The following is a 21,375-nucleotide window of genomic DNA, read 5'->3' as shown; positions in this document are numbered from 1 at the left end:
CCCCTTTTATCACAACAGACTTACCAGCCGGATCTGGCTACTCTTCATGCTGTGGGGCTGCACTTCTGGCCACCTGTATGCTGTGCTGTGGCTGCGTGCATGCACAGACTTTTATTGGCAATATTATCGGCCACATCAGTCAAAAAAATTGCTGTTGTTGTGAATTTTCCTTATTTTGGTGCCAAACCAATATGGGACCAGTGTGTCGATGCATCACTAAAAAGAATAAATGGGATCTTCATAGTGCTGCTCCTAAAGTCACAAATCTGGAAAAACCACAGTAACTTTGGTTTTCAGAAGAAGAGATTTTCTGCGTTGTGAATTTTACATGACTTTGGAATTTTACCAACTCTTAGAATCCCCTAAATTTTAAGATGAAGAGTTAAATGCCAAATTAAAAAAATCCTGTTGAAATGTATGCTTTTACTAGAGGTACTAGATATGTGTGTATTTGTGTCACAGTGCTGAGTGTTGTGCAGAGTTTTCAGTGAGTGCTATGTAGCGAATGCACCATTAATATAATTTCCTGAATAGGCTGTTAACTTACAGCAAAGCCTTGGTTAACATTTATTTTACTCCTTTGTGTGCGCCACATATTTGTAAATTTATCTCTCAAAGTTTTATCAGTTGACCACATCCTGCGCAGAACATGTCTCCTGTAATGAGTTGTTATTGCAACTTGTCTTTACTAGCCCTCCAAAAAACCCAACAAACCCTTTTTTTTTTAATGTTAACTAATATTAGAGGAAACAAGAAGTTTGTAGTTTCAGTCCATATTATATGGGGAGAGCCTGATATTTCCTTTGTCCCACCAGCATGGATTGGAACTCTTGAGTGCCTTGTCTTCATTAGGATTTCAGTTAATTTAATTGTCATCAATTAAAAACCACTCTTTTCTTCCCTTGCTGCGTAAGGTGTATGTATCTTTTAGCAAGGTGCTGCACATTATGAATTCTTCATTGACTAAATGGCTAAACAGTTATGGCTGTTCATAACCTGAGGTTGTAAGTAAAGACTTCAGGTTTTATCCATTTATGGTTACATTCTCTATTCTGTCCACTTAACGTATATTTCTAGTTCAGGAATTCAAGGAGCCCTGAGAGCAGCAGTATTTCTAGTAGAAATTAGACGAAAGGAAGGAAGGCAGTGGAGACAGGAAGTATCAAAATAACCTCACTAATTCAATCTTATGCATTTGTCTCTTTCAAAGCATGTCTCTGTTGAGTCAGCAACCTTTCCTTTCTTTGGTACTTACATGCCTTAAGGGACAGGATGAACAACGGGAAGGGCTTCTAACATCACTGCAAAACCAAGTTAATCAGGTAAAAACATACATACAACACTGAGGCCTCGTCATTGTTTTTTGTTGCCATCAGTTTCATGTGCACCAGGTAGTGCCAAACTGAGGGAATGCTAATGGATCAACATAGCAATTCTTTTCTGAAATCCATCAGAGAAGAATCAGTTTTCAGGTGCTACTACAGTACAAATTAATAACAATAATTTTCTTCCATATTCTTGTCTATCCCAGGTACAATCCACTGCTATGTTCCCCATCCTTATTTCAGTTCCTTCCATTTCCACTGTTGCCACCTGGCCCCTTCTCCTTTTTCCAACTATATTCTGACTTACCCTGAATTCCAGCATTCCATCTTTGTTGACATTAGACTGTCCAGTGGCGTGGAACAAAGGAGTGGCAACCACAGTCAAAGAACTGTGTATTTAGCCCTTGGTGAATAATTTGCTATAGTGTTTGAAGGAAAGGATTCTGTTAGCAGATGCATTAAAAACCCCTCCTTTTTCTTTTTGATAGAACCACACAAAAGCATCGAAGTGGAAAAAATACTGTATTGATTCCAGTTCTTTGGTAGGATTAAGTAAATTAAATGGGTAAATAAATGATCAAACCCAAACTTGGCAGAGGCATGAAGATGAAAAACGAGACTTCTTCCATGGTTCTTTAAATATAATAATTTATCAAGAAATGATCAGAAATATTTTACTTTTAAAGAGGGGAAACATGACTTTTAATCAAACTGTTATTCTTAGATCCTAAGTAACTGGAGGGAAGAACGATATCAGGATGATGTTAAAGCTAGGCAGATGATGCATGAAGCCTTACAACTACGTCTTAATTTGGTAAGAAAAATGTGTTTATACATTTTTTCCTTGCTTTTTATATTACCTAAGCTTAAAAACAGCCATTGTTAAAAATGACTTTGGAGTTGATTGTATGAGGCAAAAGAAAGAGGATATTCAAGAGCCTTCAATGCTGTTTCATTGTGTATTTGTCTGAGCCGCTTCCACTGCAAAATCCATATCTAACAGGTTCATCCCTTTTCTCCTTTTCCTGTCTTCTTGCCTTTTCTCCTCTCCCTGCAGTATCACTAGAGCTTATTACAAATGTGCCATTTTTTCCTGGAAGTTGAAAGCCATCATCCATACTCACAAACTGCCCAGTATATGTTAATAATAAATAATAGAGGATTTTTCAGAACCAGGCACTCATTATGGCTGAGATTTTCAAAGTTCACTTGTCATTGGCAGCTGTTTGGTTAAATCTGCTACTCAGCTTTGACAATTTCAACCACAGGATTTCTAACGTAAAAGTTTATCCAAAAGCAGGAGTTGAAGCAGCTGTTTTGTTTAATTTTAATACAACTTCCAATAAATATTTAGCTCAGAAGAGCAGTTGATTGCTGAAAGCAATACGTAACTCCAAAATGCAGCAGCCCCATAATGAGAGAGCATTTGGATATGGACAGGCATCAGATTTCAGCGCAAGGAAGAGTACTGCTAAACCCTGCTATCTACAAGTCTGCTTCCATTGAAACCAGTGGCACACATGTTATGGATGTTGGCAATGCATGGTTAGTTGGGTACTGGGCTTATTGTGCAAACCTACAGATCTCTTCCTGTTTTTAGAAACAAGGAAGTTGCAAGCAGAAGTAACAATAACTGGTGCTAAATATGAATAGTCTGTTTGCAAATGAAAGCATCTGGATTGTCTGGTTGATGTTGCTTGGCAACACACTTGAAAGAAAGAAGAAAAATTTCAAAATAAAATGAAGACAGTTTTTTGGAGGAATGGCCTGTAGAAATACTGAAGTATCTTCCTAGAGTAAACAAATTCTGGATTCTGAGAAGTCTGCAGCGCAGGAAAACAACTGTGGAATCCAGGATCTTTTAAACATTTAGATTTCTTTGATTGAATTGTGTCTACATACTGAGTGAAGCAACAAATAAAGACTCATACCAAAAGTTAGCTGGTTTTCCTCCACCATAATTTTGAGAAAGTTTGTAGATAGCTGATGTGTTAGGATTACTGCTTTTCAAACTAACCTGAATTGTTTTATTGTCTTGCACTTCCTTGTTTCTTTATGTTTAATTTATGCAGATTACAGTCCTTTTGGGATGGGGGACAATCTTTGTTATGTGCTTGAAACATGGCTTAGGTATCCAGATTGTAGCTGTATTGGTTTAGAGGAAAAAGCAATCTGGGCTTATGGTAGAGGTGATATCTTTTATTAGACCAACAAGATTTTTACCAAAAAAAATCTTTAATTACAAGCTTTCCGGCACAAACACCCTTTATCATGCATTGGAGAAAAGATTGTAAAAGTTCTCATGGGTAGAAATGAAAGTTCACATTTCATAGGATTTCACAGAGTCAATAGATGGAAAATTCCTCTGGGCAGGTAGGTCTTAGCCATTAAAGAATCTCTCACCTCTCTTGTGAGGTTCTGTGATGATGCAAATTAGCTTAGTACACTGGGGCCTTGGTGTCTGGTTGGAGTTCCCAGTTTTTACCACTATGCTAATCTGCCTGCTAAATTGAGGGAATAATCTGTTTGCTTTCCAAATTAAGCCTAAGGGTTGTGTGTCCAAGATTTGTACCAGTTTTTGTCTTAAGTCTTCAGAAGCTATATATCTGGGGTTTTCTGTTTGTTTGTTTTATGCAACAGAGAAGCAGGTTGTTACGACTAGGGAGACTTCTGAGTCTGGAGGACGAGCGAGTACCAGTAATGGTGATGATTTAGTGAAGTAGTTTTCACCCTGTGGTCTGTGGACCTAAGGGGTTTGTGAAAGATGCCTATGATCAATCAAAAGTATGTGAATACCCACACATACAATTCAGAAGGGTCTGCACCTCCATTTGAAATTTTTTTAGGGGGTTGGAAGTGAAAAAAGGTCGAAAACTAGGGCTGTGCAAAGCTTTGGTTGGTGATTTGATTCAGTGGAGATTTGGCTTGATTCAGTGGCCAAATCTCCGAATCTGAATCAAATCAGGATCTCCGAATCGATTCGGAGAGATTTGGAAAGTTTTGAAGATTCAGACATAGACACAGCTTTAACTGTTTTTTCTATATACCTCTAGGTAGCAGGTGGTACATGAATGCTGTGCTACTGGGGCAGATGGAGCATCCCACAGGAGCGTGGGGGCTACCCAGCATGCTTGGCAGCAGACTTGGAAGTGGACCAGAAGCAATTCCGGTCCACTTCTGAGTCTGCTGGGAAGCATGCTGGAGAGACCACCCCATGCTCCCCCAGCTCAGCGACTGTTGCCCCTGGGTCGGGTTGGGGGGCACCTGGGGTCCCCCTGCAGCTGATCGCTGAGCTGGAGGGGTGTGGCTCCCTGGCGGACCTGGAAGTGGACCAGAAGTACTTCTGGGTTTGCTGCCGAGCATCTGGGGGGCCCCTCTATGCTCCTGTGGGATGTTCCATCCATTCCAGCATCACAGTGTTTATGAGCCGCACCTGGTTTGAAATGAAATGCACCAATAAAAAAGACGAAGTAAATGTCAAGGTCATCCACATAGGAATTGTCATAAAACAGGGAAACATACTTTCTCTGTTCAGCTTTGTGAGACCTACACTGTGGTAAGTTCCACCAGGGGCACTTGCTAGATCATTTCTGCTGTTTGCACCATGTAAGCATTGGAAAAGGAGTTGGACAGACCAGAAAAATGTTGCAAAACAGCAATTGTGCCCTAGATTCTGGAGCATTTTTGTTACACTGATGAAGTTAGAGCCTGTTGCAGCCATGACAATCTAATTTTGAGTAGTTGTCATCAGCTGAATGGATGCTTAGTAATGGCTTGTTTTTCATATTTTCTATCATTGTACCATAGCAACATTAAATATTTTATCTTAATTTTGGATATAATGAAAAGTGACACATGTGCAATGATTTAATTCAATGCATTGGAAGTCTGAGTCTTTTCAAGGACTATGGTGGGTATTGCTTCAAGTTTTAAACTGGAAACTGTTATTACAACCTGGACATTATTGAACTTAACTATTACATATTTTAATGCACTTTTCTATAATTCATTTGCAACATTTAGGGCAGAAGTAAACACATTTTTAGAGCCAGAAAATTTATCAAGATAGCATATAAATTATTTGGGAGACAGAGTATCTAAAAATATAATTGGAACCAATACTCCATTGTAGGTATTAACAGTGTGTATTCATAATATTAAATATGTAACTCTGAGATGTCTACAGAACTTTGCTGTATTATTTTGCATGTAGGTGGGTGGAATGTTTGACACTGTGCAGAGAAATACACAATGGACTACAGACTGGGCCCTTCTGCTTCTTCAGATAATTACTTCAGGAACTGTCGATATGCAAACCAACAAGTATGTCTGAAATACTTATGAATAACTTATTATGTCTGCAACGATTAGAATATATACATCATATTTATGCTCTTTTTACTAATCAGGACCATAACTTGGTGAAGCACTCTGTTCAAGAAAGCAACTAAGCAAGTATTAGGGTCCTTCTTTAAATATTTTCTAAACAGGCATGTGCTTAAGCTCATGCTTAGGTGCTTCCCTAAATCAGAGTCCAAAATAGCTAATAACAATTTACATGATGTTTACAGGATGTCACTATATAATGTGGCTCAGATATATGTAAATATGACTATATACTTATTTTGTCACTCATCTGCATGTGTACATTTGGGATTGTTCATGTCTGTTGGATTTGTACATTCATAAAATGTGCTTGAAAAATCTGGTCCCATAAACATGTTTGAACACATTTATAGTCTTTGCTATAATCTGATTCTCGTGAATTTCTGATAATCATGCTGATAAGTGATAAATATGTAATTAACTAGAAGTATCACCATTGCTCCTGAAAAAGCAACCTCAAACTTATCTTTTTCCCCTTGTAGTGAATTATTCACAACGGTGCTTGATATGCTCGGTGTTCTGATCAATGGAACCTTAGCTTCTGATCTATCAAATGCATCCCAGGGTGGGTCTGAAGAGAACAAAAGAGCATACATGAATTTAGTGAAAAAGTTGAAAGTAAGTTTGGACCTGTGATTTTAACCTGTGCTTCTCCTGAATTGCATTGTGGACCCATCTCTTAATCCTTAAATCAAGGTTGTTTTCAGTTTTCTCTGATTAAAAAAAAAAGGGGGAGTCAATAATGCAGCAATAGCAATAGTGGGAAGGAGAAGAGAGTTTAAAAGAATGGGAATACGGGCTGGACAGGGTATAGAGTTTTGCATATTCATTTTTAATTATTCCGAAATTGGATATTTCAAAAACAAGTTCTATGTCCCTTTTAGTTACGTTGGAGATGTCTCAAATTAGTATTTAACTTATGTCCCGTTGTTGAAATAAAATTTTTAAAAACTCAGAAATCATTTTATAACAGCAGAAAGATTGTGCTCTAAAACATTTAATTACATTTGGTATAAGTAAAAGGAAATTATTCATTTAGAGAGTTAATCTTGGAACTGTGAAAACACTGTAATATTTGTACTTCTCTCTTTTCTTTTAGAAAGAATTAGGAGACAAGCATTCAGAAAGTATTGACAAAGTTCGCCAGCTGCTACCTTTGCCAAAACAGACATGTGACATTATTACTTGTGAACCAATGGGATCTTTGATTGACACGAAGGGAAACAAAATTGCAGGATTTGACTCCATAGATAAGAAACAGGCAAGAGTAAATGTTTACTCTATAATGTCATTTTTATTATGACTTTCTCTTGCATCTGAAAGTCAAATAAACATTTTATGTAACGTTAGAGCATATGAATACTGAAGTATTATACGTCTGTTAAGCAATAATTCCAAGGAAGTAGATTATATTCCTGGAATTTTATCCATTCTAATGGAATATTCTTTAAATAGCAGAGACAAATAATTTGTCTTTTTCTAAGCTATAACTAAAATTGTAGTTATGGTATAAAGCCGATAAAAGAATTGGGCTCTCTTGGTAGACTGAAGGTTACTAGCGTCATGGAACAGTATTGTTAAAAACTCATTTCAAGATGCCTGGCTTTTTTTTCTGATATCAAATATGGTTTATAAGCATACAATGTTTACTCTTATTTAGATGAGCTGTATGAAAATTTGCGTGCAATCAGCAAAAACTCTATCTATCTTGAAGTAACAATTTACTAATTGCAATTTTTTGGAGCAGTTTGGATAGCTGGTTTTAAATAGTTTGTCTATCAAAAAAAGTGAAATTCTGCTTTTCTTGGTTGTTTCACTTTATTTGGGGGTTCACTTATACGCACAAAACTGGGCATGCAGAATCCATGCAATTTATATTGAATAAAAGGTTGCTATGAACCCCTACAAACTAGAGGTGCAGACAGAAATGACAACTTTTGCTTGATCTGGCCACAGAAAGTAGTGTATAGTTGTGACCAAACAAGTGTATGGCTGCAGACAGCTTAAAAAATGGCTGATCAATCTGACCCCTCATTGCATGAGGTATCAGATGATAATGTTTCAAAATGAAGCATCTTTTGTAACTTGTGTATGCTGAGCTCCCAGCCTGTCACTGTTTTCAGAATAGGAGCGGGGAAGGGAACAGAAGGAGTTCAGTCTGGGTTTTTTTAGGCCCCCCTCCCCACCTGGGAGGTGGGGCAGGTGTATTGGAGCCCCCCTGAGGTGGGAGGGGGGCTCCAATTCACCTATTCCACCTTTTAGCACCAGCTGGGAAACCCCAAGAATGAGCTTCATCCACTGCCTCCCCCACCTCCAATTCTGAAAACAGTGAGGCTGTTGCTATGGGACCCTGGCTGCAGCTTGGGGTAACCTTGTAACTCTGGACACTTTGAAAATCATTCTGAGTTACAGCTAGGAGCTGCACTTCTGTCTGTACTCTAAAACAGAGTGTACAATCCCTGGTAATCTATTTAGTGTTGAAATTATATTGTAAAATGAGGCAGTCTTGACTACCACCAGATATGCATATTGAACAGGGGAATAATGAATGACTATTGGTACCACATTTAATTCTGAGCAAAACTTTCCCTGTGGAGCAGAGCTATCCATCCTGTTCAACAGCAGCTCCCAAATATGGCATGTGCCCCCTGCCTGAAGTGCTTCGCTGCTGAGCAAAAGACTAGTTTAAGAGGGTAGACATTTAACAATCACTAAAGATGCAGAAACAGGAGGCTAGCATTTTCATTTGCCTAAAGCAAAGCAAGAGCACTTTGGCTCTTGAAAGTGTGAGGAATTCTGTTCTTGAAAACTGGGTGTATTTGGGCAAAACAAGGAACCTTCCCATTTTTTAATGATACCAGCTGGATGTGGCATGTCAGGAACACATTTGGGGGATTTAAGTGACTCCAGACACTTTCTAAACTGAACAATATAGACAACAGTCTGTAGATTAATAGTTCTCAGAAAGCTATCCAGCTTCATACCACAAATTTGCATGTTTTTCCAGCTAAATCAGATTTTGCAGTGGAAAAGCTTAAAAAATAACTTTTTATCAGGTGTTGTGGTACATTGAAATGAGGATGACATACCAGCAGTGTTGGTATAGATTAAACAATTTTAACAGTATACTTTGCTTGGGATCCTTAATGGTTCCTTTGATCTACCACTTGTTTGCTATGACATGGAGAAAGAGCTGCAAGAAGAGGCAGTGATATCTAGATTATACATTGTGGATTCTTTGCACTATGGAGACATGCATATGTATGGTTTTTGTTTAACTAATATCTGGCCTTTTTTTTCCAAGGGCAATGCAGCTTTTTATTTTACAACCTTAGTACTGCGTTTCCTGCAGTGGAGTTCTGACATTTATTCAGATTCATTTAAAGTACAGAAATAGTTGGGGAGAGTTTTAGACTCATGCTTTAATCTGCTGATTAACAGTTTTTTCTTAGACTATTTTTTTCTCTGATACTTGTTTTGTTTGTTTGTCAGATGGAACATAAGGAATTAATTTTGGAAAATAATCACATTTTCTAAATGTGCTATATAGTTTTCCTGGCTATCAGCCTATACCACTATGAAAGCATAACATGATTCTAACAAGGGCCAGCCTTGTACACTGATTAAATCTTTAGCCAAATAAGTATTTGATAATTCTGGTACTGGACAAAATAAATCCTAAAAGTGACTTATACATGATGGTGTACAATGGCAGGTATTTCATGTTGCTTGGTTGTTATCCTGTAACTTTAGGAGTGTTGATATGCTTTTATTTTGAGACAGGGCCTTCAGGTATCAACAAAACAGAAGGTGTCCCCTTGGGATTTATTTGAGGGACATAAAAATCCTGCTCCTCTCTCCTGGGCTTGGTTTGGTACGGTTCGTGTTGATAGGAAAGTAATAAAATACGAGGAGCAGCAGCATCTTCTGCTATACCATATGCATCCAAAACCCAAGCCAAGAAGCTACTACCTCGAGCCATTACTGCTACCTCCAGAAGAGGAAGAGGAAGAGCCTACTACACCTGTCTCTCAGGAACCAGAAAGAAAATCAGCAGAGCTGTCAGATCAGGGAAAACCTAACACAGATGATGAAAAGAAATCAAAAGGCAGGAAAAGAAAGACTAAATCAAATTCAAGAGCTGATGTAAGTGTCTATATGTCTAGGTCTCTGACTTAATGGCTTCTTGCTGCAAGGGGTTAAATGCTCTCACGACTTCTCGAGTTGCTTGGCACCCTGCAGGACTGAGCCCCAAAAAGAGTTGAAGGTGAAAGTTTGACAAAAATACAAGTTACCAAATAAAGCTGCCAAGTAGATGGATGTACTGAAATGTTATTGTAATGGACTAATACTTGAATATTAACAGAAATTTGCTGAAACATGCTAGACTAGATCAGGATTGTCAGGCATACCCATGCATGCTTACTATCTAGTCTTTTGTTTGATTTAGACAAGCATCTCTGTTATATTTTGGATCCACTGTCAAATGTCCCTCAGTTCAAGGTGTATTCGGAATATGGGCTTTTATTCATGTCTATCCCTTCCGAATAGAAACGCCACAACTATGTCATAAGTAGGGCTGTGTGAAACAGCAGCATTCCGTTTTGACCAGCGTTTCGATTAAACGGTTTTCCATTTCTAATTTTGTTTCGATTTGAAATAGCTGTTCCGTTCTATTCCATCAGAACAGGGTCGAAACAGCGAAGCTTTCGACATTTTGCCCGTTGGATGTAATGGGGAAGGTCAAATAGCCTATAACTTTGTCATTTCTGGCCTGATTTGGATGAAACTTGCAGGATTGGTATGAAGACAGCCAAGTTCCAAGGAGATAGGTATAGGAGTTTGGGGGAAACTGTTCCTCAAGCTGCAGACAAGCAAAACTCATGACATGGGTGACACTGTGTGTTAAGTCACAGCAGGGTGAAAGCTGCAGGCCTGCTAGCCCTTGCTGAGGCCACAAAGCCTGCCAGCTGTCAAGGAGATAGGTGCAGGGAGAGTCTGGGGCCCTGCACTCCGAGCTGCTGACAGGCAAAACTCGTGACATGGGAGCCAGCGCAACTGCTGCTTCTCATCAGGCAGCAGGACTGAAGATCCCCCATCACGTGCCTCCATAGACTTGGGGGTAATAATTGACCACAGTATGAACATTAGCCGACAGTGCAATGCTGTAGCCAGCAGGGCCAACAGTACCCTGGCATGCATCAATTGATGCAGCTCCAGCAAAACCAGCCCCTTGCACCAAGCAGGACAGACAACTGATTGATGCATGCCAGGGTATTGTTGGCCCTGCTGGCTATAGCATCGCACTGCTGGCTTATGTTTATACTGTGGTCAATTAGTCCCTCCAGGGCTGTGATGGCAAGTGATGGGGGATCTTCAGTCCTGCTGCCTGATGAGAGGCAGCAGTTGCACAAGCAGCCATATGACGAGTTTTGCCTGTCAGCAGCTAGGGGTGCAGGGCCCCAGAACCCCCCTGCATCCATCTCCTTAACAGCTGGCAGGCTTTGTGGCCACAGCAGAGCCTAGCAGCCAGGCCTACAGTGGTTTCCACGGCCCCCCCGGTGACCCAAGACACAGTTGCACAGGCACCCATGACACCAGTATTGCTATCAGCAGCTGACTTTGGGGTGCAGTTTCCCCAACCCCCCTGCACCTAACTCCACGAATCTTAGCAGGCTTTGTGCCTCCACAGGGGTTAGCATGCCTGCAGTTTTGAACTCGCTGTGGCTCAACACATACAAGTTTTGCTTTCAAGACTTTGGAGTATGGTTTCTCCAAATTCCCTGCACCTATCTCCTTGGAACTTGGCTGTCTTCATGCCCTCAGAAGGGGCTTCCATTCCTGCAAGTTTCATCCAAATCAGGCCAGAAATGACAAAGGTATTGGCTGTTTCAACCTTTTCCATTATAGCCTATGGGTGAAACTTCAAAACAGCGTTGAATGGCAAAATATTTTGACTTGCTTCATTTTGTTTTGAGACTGTTTCAACAATATCTGTTTCTTTTTGATTTTGCTGTTTTGACCTTGAAATGGGTTGAAAAAGCGTTGAAACAAACCTGGCAGCGAAATTTCGCACAGCCCTAGCTATAAGAGCTCACTTTTAACTATAGAATTAAATCTTGTTTCAGTGAAGTTGACTTTCCTATGGAATTTGTTTCAGATTTTTCCAGGGTTTTTGCATTATTCTTCTTGTAGTTTGATTTATTTATTTTTGAGGTGGAGATTAGATTGCTGTGTTAATGATTTTGATTAATAGGAGGGAGTGGTACACAAACATGCATGTTATATAGCTCCTTACATTGCAAACAAAATCTTCTGCTAGATTTTTTCCCTTCTCCTAAAGCTAAAGCTTGTAATTCATTATTGAATAGCAAGCATACGATTTCTAGCACTCTTTCTTCAAGTAATAGCAGTGTTTTTGCCACTGCATCCTATATACTGTAGAATAATGCCAGCTGTAGGTTAACTAATTTACTGAATACGGAGGCACATTTAATGGTGATTTGTTGTAGCCTTTTTTCTTTTTTGCTCTTTTCACTGTTTCGTTATACTGTTATATACTAATAGTGTAAATTATGCTTGCTATATAAAACTAAAAAATGAAATAGGGTGGGACCTCTAACAAAGTTTTTCATTCTTAATTACCTGTAGGTAGTTAGTCACTTAATCTATTTTTACACTATAGTAAACTACAATAGGAACTGACACAAAGCCTTTAATAATTTAGTAAGAAAATTGTCATTATTTATGAGTAAGTAGAGTATGAATGTCAATAACATTCCCTTTTACTGTGTGTTTTAAGGAATATCCACAGAATAACATATACAGAGTGCCTCCCACTTATTCACCAATTTCCTCTCAGATGATGCACCATCCCCAGTCTGCCCTGTGGGGCTATAACATTATGGGACAGCCACAGCAGCCAGGTTTTTTTGTTCAGAACCAGCCCCTCCCACCAGGTAGGTGTGATCTTTGGAAGTAAATGGGGATATGTTACTGCTTGTATAAGAATTTTGTCAGCAATATCTTATTTTTCCCTTTTCTTGCGTTTTATCTTTTACTTTGGTCCTAAGTGAAATGTGACTGCTGATTCAGTGAGTTCTGCTTCTTTTGTTTAATGTAAGGCATTATTCTCTCAGCTAAAAATATCCTCAACTTAAAATATAGCTCCTGTTAGCAACGACATATACAATTCATAGACTGGAGAAAAATATCTTACTGCAAACTTTATTAAAGTGTTAGAAGAAAAATTCTGGCAGAGTGGTGACAGATCATTTCATATAGGTAAGATGGGAACACTAACTTTAAAAAGGAAGAAAAGGAAAAAACCCACCCAATTTCTACTTATTTCCTTTTACCTTTGCTCATGATCAATATTTTAATAGTAGTCCAATCATGATCCTTAATTTGTTATGAATAAATTAGTCCCTACTATAAGGAATAGATAAGTGTTGTGGAATAATGCTATGTCCTTCAGTATTTGCCTGCCATGTGTGTTTTTGTAAGTGTTGGTTGTTTCTCTCAATTTATATTCACATAGCCAGGTTAAGTATTTTACATGCTCTAGGGGGCAGTACAATATTTTTTTTTATATTTTAAGAAATAGTTTCCATATCACTAAGAAACATACAATAGAAGAATGTTTATATATTTAGTTATAGAAATATACATACAAATATATTTTTTCTGAATATGGATCTTATTTTAGGGAAAAGTCTTCAGACAACAGCAGGAAACCATTACAAAATAAGGAAACGCTGTTAAAAGGAACTATATAGATGTCAGTTTTCTTTCATGCTAGTACATGAATTTTTGTCTGACAGTACATAGTACATAAGGCCATTTAGCCCCTAGTATGCAGGGTATAATGGACTTGTTCAACTGTATGCTGATATAAAATTGCTGACTTCCTGCTTTTGACCTGATATGTAGAATGCTTTATTTTTCAACATAAAGCATACATTGTGCAAGCCATTGCTTTGCTACCATTAGTGCCAGTTTAACGTTCCTGTATCATGTTGTCTTCAAAGCCATTTTAAAACAACCTAATCCTCAGCAAAAGTCCTGTAAAATAGAGGCAGATAGGAGTACTTTAGGAAATTGGACAGGGACACTGAGAATCAGTGTCATAAATGCAGGAATTCAGGACTTGCAGTCCTAGGCTCTCATCTGCATGACTATTGGCACTGCACTGCTTTACAGACCTTAGTCTTTTAGTCTATTGGAGCAATGGTAACTTGAGTTTCAGAATAGGTGATACTCCTGCATTTTTATAGAGACTTCTACAGCTCTTTATTAATAAACTGTAGCTATATTTTGGTTGGAACTGAGATGGCAGAGGTAGAAGTAATAAAAGAACTGTTAAAAGCAACCAATTTTACAACCTTGTATATGCAAATTCCTTCTATTCCTCTCCTTTGTATGCCTCACTTCTTCTACCCCATTTTTGTCTTGTACCTGTCATTGGGTACAATGCTAAATGTAGCTTAGCCTACAGAAGAGGAGGCCAAGCTATCTTAGCTATATACCGAGTCTTTGGTAAAGAACTAATGTACACATACAAATTTAGCAGTTTGGGAAATTGAACATCTCTAATGAGCGCAGGGGAGATGGAGCGCTCGGATAATAGAAACTTTTTTTTTCATTTTTACATAAGTATGAGAAGACTAAATCCTTCTCTGTCCAAATCCTCCTGACAATTCATACAGCTGCTTTTCTCTGCCTTCTTTTCATGATAATTGTGTCAGGATAAGATACAAGATAGATGATCCCTTAGTTGTATCCTCTAGTTTCTGGAAGAGAAAGTTGTCCTCTGCACAAGTTAGGAACTGGCTCAATATTTTATGTTTGGCTGCACTGTTCTTCCAGCAGATGCTTGGAAAAATGGAAGTCTCCCATCAGTACCAGTATCCATAGCTTTTGGATAGATTCATCATGTACTTGAAGAATGCCTCATCCACCTTCTCTTTCTGATTAGGTAACCTATAATAAATCCCCACACCTTTCATCTTTACCCAAATGCATTCTGCTTTGCTGCCACCTTCCTCCTGAACTGAGGAACAAGTGCATGCCTTTCTAACATACAAGGCAACACCACCATCCTTTTTCCCACCCCTGTCCTTCTAAAACAGAGTGCAATCCGCAGGGTTCACATTCCAGTCATAAGAGCTGTCCCACCAAGTCTCAGTTATGCCATTCAGATGATAGTTATTTTTACAGGCTACAGCTTCCAACTCATCTGGTTTATTCCCCATACTTCTTGTATTTGTATATGTGCATCAGACATTTTGCATTTTGACCTCCCTTCTTCCCTTTTGTGCCACTTATTGCAGTCCTGTAGCTCTCTGGCCCTTTCCCAGAGCTAAGTTGCTTCTTTGAGCCCTTCCCCTCTGGACAGCATGCCTTGTTGCTGGAGGGTTTTGATCAGCAAAGTTGATTTAGATTGAAGAACTTTTTTATGGATGTGCACAGTTAGAATAGTGAGGCAGTGGAATAGACTGTCTAGGAAAGTTGTGGACTCTCCATCACTGGAGATGTTCAGGAAGAGGTTGGATACCACTGGTTGGGAATGATCTAGGCGTAGCAATGCCTATTTTCTACCATGTGCGTTTCCCATGCTTCTGAGCTTTCTCCCTTCTGCTATAGATGTCAGGGTGTTTTTAAACCTTCACAGAGGCATTGGATGTTGGCTACAGTCAAGGCTAGGGACTTCAACTGGGGTGTGCCAGTTCTCCTGCTAGGAGCAAAGCTGGAGGTTTAAGGCTCGAGGGTCTTGCTGCTCTGCTCAGGGTCTGACTGAATGCCATACTTATAGTCAGCAAGGAATTTTACCCAATGGTCAGATTGGTATGGACTATGTGGTGGGGGTGTTGTTCTCTTCCTCTATAGTGGGGGGTATGGCCCTCTACCCAGGACCTTGTGACCATATATTGGCAACATTTTATAGAAGCAGGACATTGGCTGCGGTTGTCCCTCTGCTTTACCAGTGGCAGGTTATGTGAGGTCCATGTTGTGGTCAGGGTTGATGGTAGTCTTATGTAGAGTTTAGATTATGGTTGTTTGGGATGGGTTGGATAGGGATGATTGTGCCTCAGGTTGGGCCTACTACTCTTATGACTATGACTATGACCAAGATATCTATGCTGGATGAACTCCAGACATGCTTTCTTTATTGACATCTCTTAAAAGTTGAAGATTGTTTCATTTCTTTGTGGCCTTCCTCATAATATTCCTAATCCTCCAAGATCATTTTGCTTTCAATAAAACAGAATGGAAAAAAATAAAAGAAGGGTGAACATAAAAGAACCAGGATGCAGAACAGTTTGGACTAATTCTGCAAAAGCTAATTTGGAGGTACAAGGTGCAGGATAAACTACTTGCATCGCTGCATGGAGTAGTCAGTATTTTATGCTTCTAAAGAAAGCATTTACTGAGTGCCACTTTGTCCCTTTCTTCCTGCCTCTTGGTTAGATTGCATGCTTCAGAACTGCTGCCTCATCTTCATCATCTACTCGTCTCCATAAACTTAGTTAAACATTTACTATTGCTGATCTGTATTGTAGTCATGTTTGAAGTTTAGGATAAGTTACTTGTCATCTGTCCCCAGAGCCTTTCCTATAAAGATATTCTCAGTGTTGCCTTCCTGAAAAGATTATGACAATCTTTTATCAAATGGCCTTTTGTCTTTCTCAAGTTCATTGAAGATTGCACTTGCTGCTTTGGGCAAATGCTTCATTTTCCATTTTCCCTGTGGCACTGTGTCTAAGCTTAAGCAGCTTCTCCTGAGTGGTTCGGAGCCTGATGTTCCTTGTTCAGGCTTTCTTTCTCCAGCACTAACATTTACTGGACTCTGTCTCCAGAGGGAAGCCCCTGTTGCTTGCCCGCCACATCTTGTTCTTATGAGTATATGCGAGAGGCTCCCATTTGACCTGGATTTAGTTGGAGGGGCTTTGTACGGATGTCCCTTGGGGCTTTGCCTCCCCTACACCACATCCATGCACCAACCTGATGGTCTCTAGCCATGTGATCAATGGTCTGGGCTCTTACATGTTCTGGTGTGCCACATCACCCCAGTTTGGCCACCTGCGGGCTCCAGCTGGGTTGGTTGGCCTGTGCGGCGACCTTGCATCCACTGGTGAATAGTCCCTGTTACTTTCCATTGTGCTTGGCCTGCAAAACTCAAAGAATGCGGGGAAATGGTCTCCCTCCCTGAGACCTTTTCCCTTGGCTGGATGGGCCTGCTGGCCCTGCCAAAATACAGTCTTCTGCCCCTGGAGTCCCTGAGAGCTCTTGGCTCCAGCTAGTGCATCAGAAGAATATGGCCTCTATCCCAGGCCCCCAGGACCAATCAACAAAAGAAAAACAGAAGCAGGGAGGCAGTGGTTTTCCTCCCACTCATGTGTGTCCCTAGCAGGTGCTTGGATCCTCTCCTTTGGTCCTGGGCGTTGCTTCCCTGGGAGGCAGAATCCCCCTCTGGGATATCCCTGGAATGTAGCATGGCCGGGAGTGCCGGTCAGGAGCGCGCAGATGTTGTACTGTTGCTGCTCCCCATCTCTGTCACATGCTGGCTCTTGTAGCTGCTTCCTGATGCCGGCTGACGACATCACGCCTCCGTGCCGTCCCAGCCGCACCAAGAGTTTACTAATGAATTGCACACTCCTTGCTTCCTGCTGCTGCGTCTGCACCTGGTAAGTTTTCCTGAGTCATGGCTCTCTGCCATTTCCCTGGGTCTTTGGGCTTTCCCTGCCACCTCTCTGCCCCCAACACAATTTTAGAGGTGATTTTAAAAAGATTTTTGAGAAAGTATCCGTCTCGTCTCATCTTCACATTTTGGGCACTTGGATATAACCTGGTTTGCAGCAGGTTTTCAAAAGGTTTTCTGATCTTTTTTTAGGCATGTTTGTCTGTTAATTGGCAGTTTAATGGTGATCTGTCCCAAGCCTTTTGCTGTAAAGGGCAGAGTAAATATTAACACTTTATGTATGCATTTTTTTTTGCTTTTTTTTAAAGGTGGTTCTAGATTGGACCCTGCTGGCTCCTTTGTTCCAACTAATACAAAACAAGCCCTGTCTAACATGCTGCAGAGGCGTTCTGGCACCATGATGCAGCCACCCTCCATACATGCAATTACATCTCAGCAGCAGTTGCTTCAGATGAAACTCCTGCAACAACAGCAGCAGCAGCAACAGCGACTACTCAGGCAGCAAACCCAGACAAGAACTTTCCAACAGGTTTGTTCAAACACCAAAACATGGGAAGGAAGCTTTTGGTTTCAGCTTGGATTTATGGTTACTTGCCTTGTAGGCTTATGAGATGAGGAGCCAGATGCAGTTACTTTCATCTTAATCTACTGCCACAGTAGCAAGTCCATGTACTGCTCTACCAAGGCCTTTTGTTTTATAAGCATCATTTGTCACTTCACCCTTTTGTCTCCAGATTCCTTCTAGTTTTATTGAAAGTCTCATAAAATCCTAGACCTTGCTTCTGCTACTTAATGTACTTTAACTTCCTTAGGTTAATTTATTTTATAGGTGTTCTGATATTTTTATGTGCCTGGGATAGGTCATGCCCCTTTCATGGAGACAGCAAATGAGGAGATTTGTAAAGCAGCATAGAAGTGAAAAAATAAGAGGCTAAAACCCTTAGTGACCAACTATGATCTCAGTTACATGTCATTTACTTTATAAAACACAGAGTTACTTAAACTGTGATAAGTGATAAAGACAGTTTCATGCAGACAGGATGAAGAAGAGGTCATTGTTGAGGTCTGATCTTTTTCAAGACTGCTGTAAGTGTAAGAAAAGAAGAAATCAAATATCCTTATAGAATAATGTATGAAATACTTGCCATCAAATGTATACAAAGAACATTATGCAGGAATTATTTTGAGCTTCTTTTTGTTTTCATTGTTTGTAGATTTATATGATTTAATATGCAATACTAGAATATTCTTCTTGGACTCCCTTAAAACTGACTAAAGGTTTGATCAGTAAGCTGTTAAAGCAATTATTCCTTGCACACATACACCATAACCTAAGTACTTAGTTTTACTGTATGAATTAGTGTGTGTGTGTGTGTGTGTGTGTGGTCTGTATCCTCAAATCTAAAAGATTTAATCCTAACATTTTCATCTCAGACCACAATATGTCCCTACTGTACATGATAACTAGATATTAAGAATTCTACCAAAAACAAAGCAAATTAATTGCTGCCAAAGAAATTAAGGACTACAGAATCCTCAGTCAAAATCAGTCGTGATTTTTTCCCCATTTTTATCATTAGTCATGGATGCCCTGAACTAGAAAAAAAGATATTTTAAAAATTAGCAAAGAAAATTGTTACAGATGTAAAAGCCCACCTGAATAGTGAGAAGTGCTGGTACAAATGATATTTCTAGTCATTAAAACATGGCTGAAGGTCTTGAGAGAGCTTCCACTGTGTTCTCTAAATAGCAAAATTTGTCTGCTAGCCTCATTCAGAAAAATTACACTAAATAAAGCAGAAAGTTTTTTCCCTTTCACTGTTTCTCATATAGAACTCTTTCAAACACCAGTGACTATTTAAAATAAATTGCTGTAGAAATGTAGTAAGTTGCCATTTAGCTATAACATTGCTTATGCCTTCCTGTAAGATTGGGCCTGAACATGAAACAGAATAGTGAAATTGGTATTGTCAGTATTAACTGTTATTTGGGATAATACAATAGAAATTATAACGTTCTTGGAGCTACATATAATTAATTGCCTGAAATTGTTTCCAGATTGTGTTAAGGAGGAAACTGAATGCTTTTCACATTTAGTTTGTGACATCCATTATACTACTAGATTGAGGAAACAAACTGTAATTAAAAAGAATAAATATAGCAATGTTCATTACATTTAGGAATTCCAGAATTTCCAGAGGCAGTCATTCATGTAAATGTTACACAGACATGCACACATACACATTGCTGAAATTTAACCTACTAACTTATTTCACAAATGTTAGGTGTAAAATCTCATTTGCGTACTAGCTAGTTCTATTATGAGAGGTGAATAGCTTGCACTTAATTTTCAAAGAATTGCTGCACATCTTCTGTAATGTGGGGGCTTAATCAGAACTAAGGAACAGCTTTTTATAAAATTGACTTTTTTATTAACTAAATTTGTGTATACTATTTGAGTGATTTGTCAGACTACTTCTAAACATTGTGCCTATAGCAGTGATTTTTTTATTTTATTTTAAATCATTCAAAATCTGCTTCCCTGTCATTCTTGGGGGAAAAGAAGCACCATTTTTTTCCATGATCAAGTATGGGATTTAGTATTAAGCTTTACTTTTTATTTGGTTTATTGTTCAACTGGGAAATGTATTCTTTTCTAGGAAAAGTCTGTCTTTGTAAAATTGTATGTTTGTCATCTCTCACAAGTGATGATGGATGTAATCATTCCTCACCTTAACTCATGGATGCCTGAACAGCAGTTATTGACAACCATAAACTTAAGAAATCCAATCAACGCTAACGTTTTAAGAAAGTTGAAAGTGAACTCACTTTTTTCTGTGCATAAAGCACAATTTCATAGCCAGTTTAAGCTGATAGTAAATGCATACAATAGCTATTAGTGGGTAAAACTTGATGAGGAATGTTGTTCCCTTAAGAAAAAGGTAATTTCATTTGGTTATTCATATTTTTGGGGAGTGAACAGGTTCAACTGTAGTGGATTTATTGGAAAACTAGGTCAGCAAGCGTTTGCTGAAATGACTAAAACCATCAAATGTCTATTTCTTAAAATAGAATTATGGTCCTTCTAAGGGAATTTACAGCTCATGTAAAATGTTCTGTGGACAGACCCACAGATTCATGTCTGTACTTTATTGCCAGAGCAGGTGCAACTCTTCTTTTGACAGAACTCGAAACTCCCCTGAAATATATGTGCATTCAATCTAAATGCTCTCTCTAAGCGTTAATGTGTACTTTTAGTGTTTATTTACAGAACACCAGTAGAAGGTTACTGCTTTGTAGGTGCAAGCATATAATGACCATTTCTTCCCAAGCATCATTGTTTATAAAATCCAATGGGAAGTGTTCATAGCATCAAGCAAAAACTTGTCTTTACTTTCTAAATCTTTTCTAACTTACCTCATGCTATGTATCATCTCTATCTGATGAGGCTAACTCATGCCTTCACTTTGTTAATCATGCCTGCTTTCTTTGTTCATTTGTCAGAGTTTCCAGTAACTGTTTTTTTCTGACTTGGCATGAATGGAAATCCTTACAGAACACCTATAAAAGTATCTCGTTGACCTCCTTCAAATCCTTCCTTCAAATTCTTTCTTCCACGTGACATATAAAAGCATTGACAATGTTTAGGCAGCTAAGGCAGCTGCTTACCATGCTTTTCATCATGATGATGATATCTTGTGCTTCTCCCTACATCTCTGCTGTTTCCTGCCTTATGTTTAAATGGACAGGAGAGACTTTTTATTTAGAGGCAGCTAATGCAGTATCTCTCTGATCCCTCATACAGAGCTCTTGGGAGCTGCTGCAATGCAAATATTAATTAATCATGACAAAACATAGCATGATTCACAAGTCAAATTATGGTAGTTAGTATGATAACATTGTAATGGGCTTGTATAGTAGGCAAAGGTGGGTTTGCAGTTATGTAGAAGTTCCTGCTGGTTG

General features: G+C 39.1%; 1 protein-coding gene across 1 annotated transcript in view; it reads left to right on the top strand.

The window, feature by feature from the left end:
• LOC102375165 (mediator of RNA polymerase II transcription subunit 12-like protein) overlaps positions 1–21,375 on the top strand; it is a gene marked incomplete at its 5' end in the record, with an annotated part of 76,399 nt that overhangs the window by 15,164 nt on the left and 39,860 nt on the right. The window contains 8 exons of the mRNA XM_006034039.2: positions 1,211–1,322; positions 2,050–2,139; positions 5,539–5,648; positions 6,194–6,329; positions 6,811–6,972; positions 9,495–9,857; positions 12,514–12,670; positions 17,721–17,941. Coding sequence (XP_006034101.1) covers positions 1,211–1,322; positions 2,050–2,139; positions 5,539–5,648; positions 6,194–6,329; positions 6,811–6,972; positions 9,495–9,857; positions 12,514–12,670; positions 17,721–17,941 — 1,351 coding nt within the window. The remainder of the gene's footprint in view (positions 1–1,210; positions 1,323–2,049; positions 2,140–5,538; positions 5,649–6,193; positions 6,330–6,810; positions 6,973–9,494; positions 9,858–12,513; positions 12,671–17,720; positions 17,942–21,375) is intronic.

This window comes from Alligator sinensis, unplaced genomic scaffold, assembly GCF_000455745.1.
Source record: "Alligator sinensis unplaced genomic scaffold, ASM45574v1 scaffold1127_1, whole genome shotgun sequence".
NCBI lineage: Eukaryota > Metazoa > Chordata > Crocodylia > Alligatoridae > Alligator > Alligator sinensis.
This window is presented reverse-complemented; position numbering and strand designations above follow the sequence as displayed.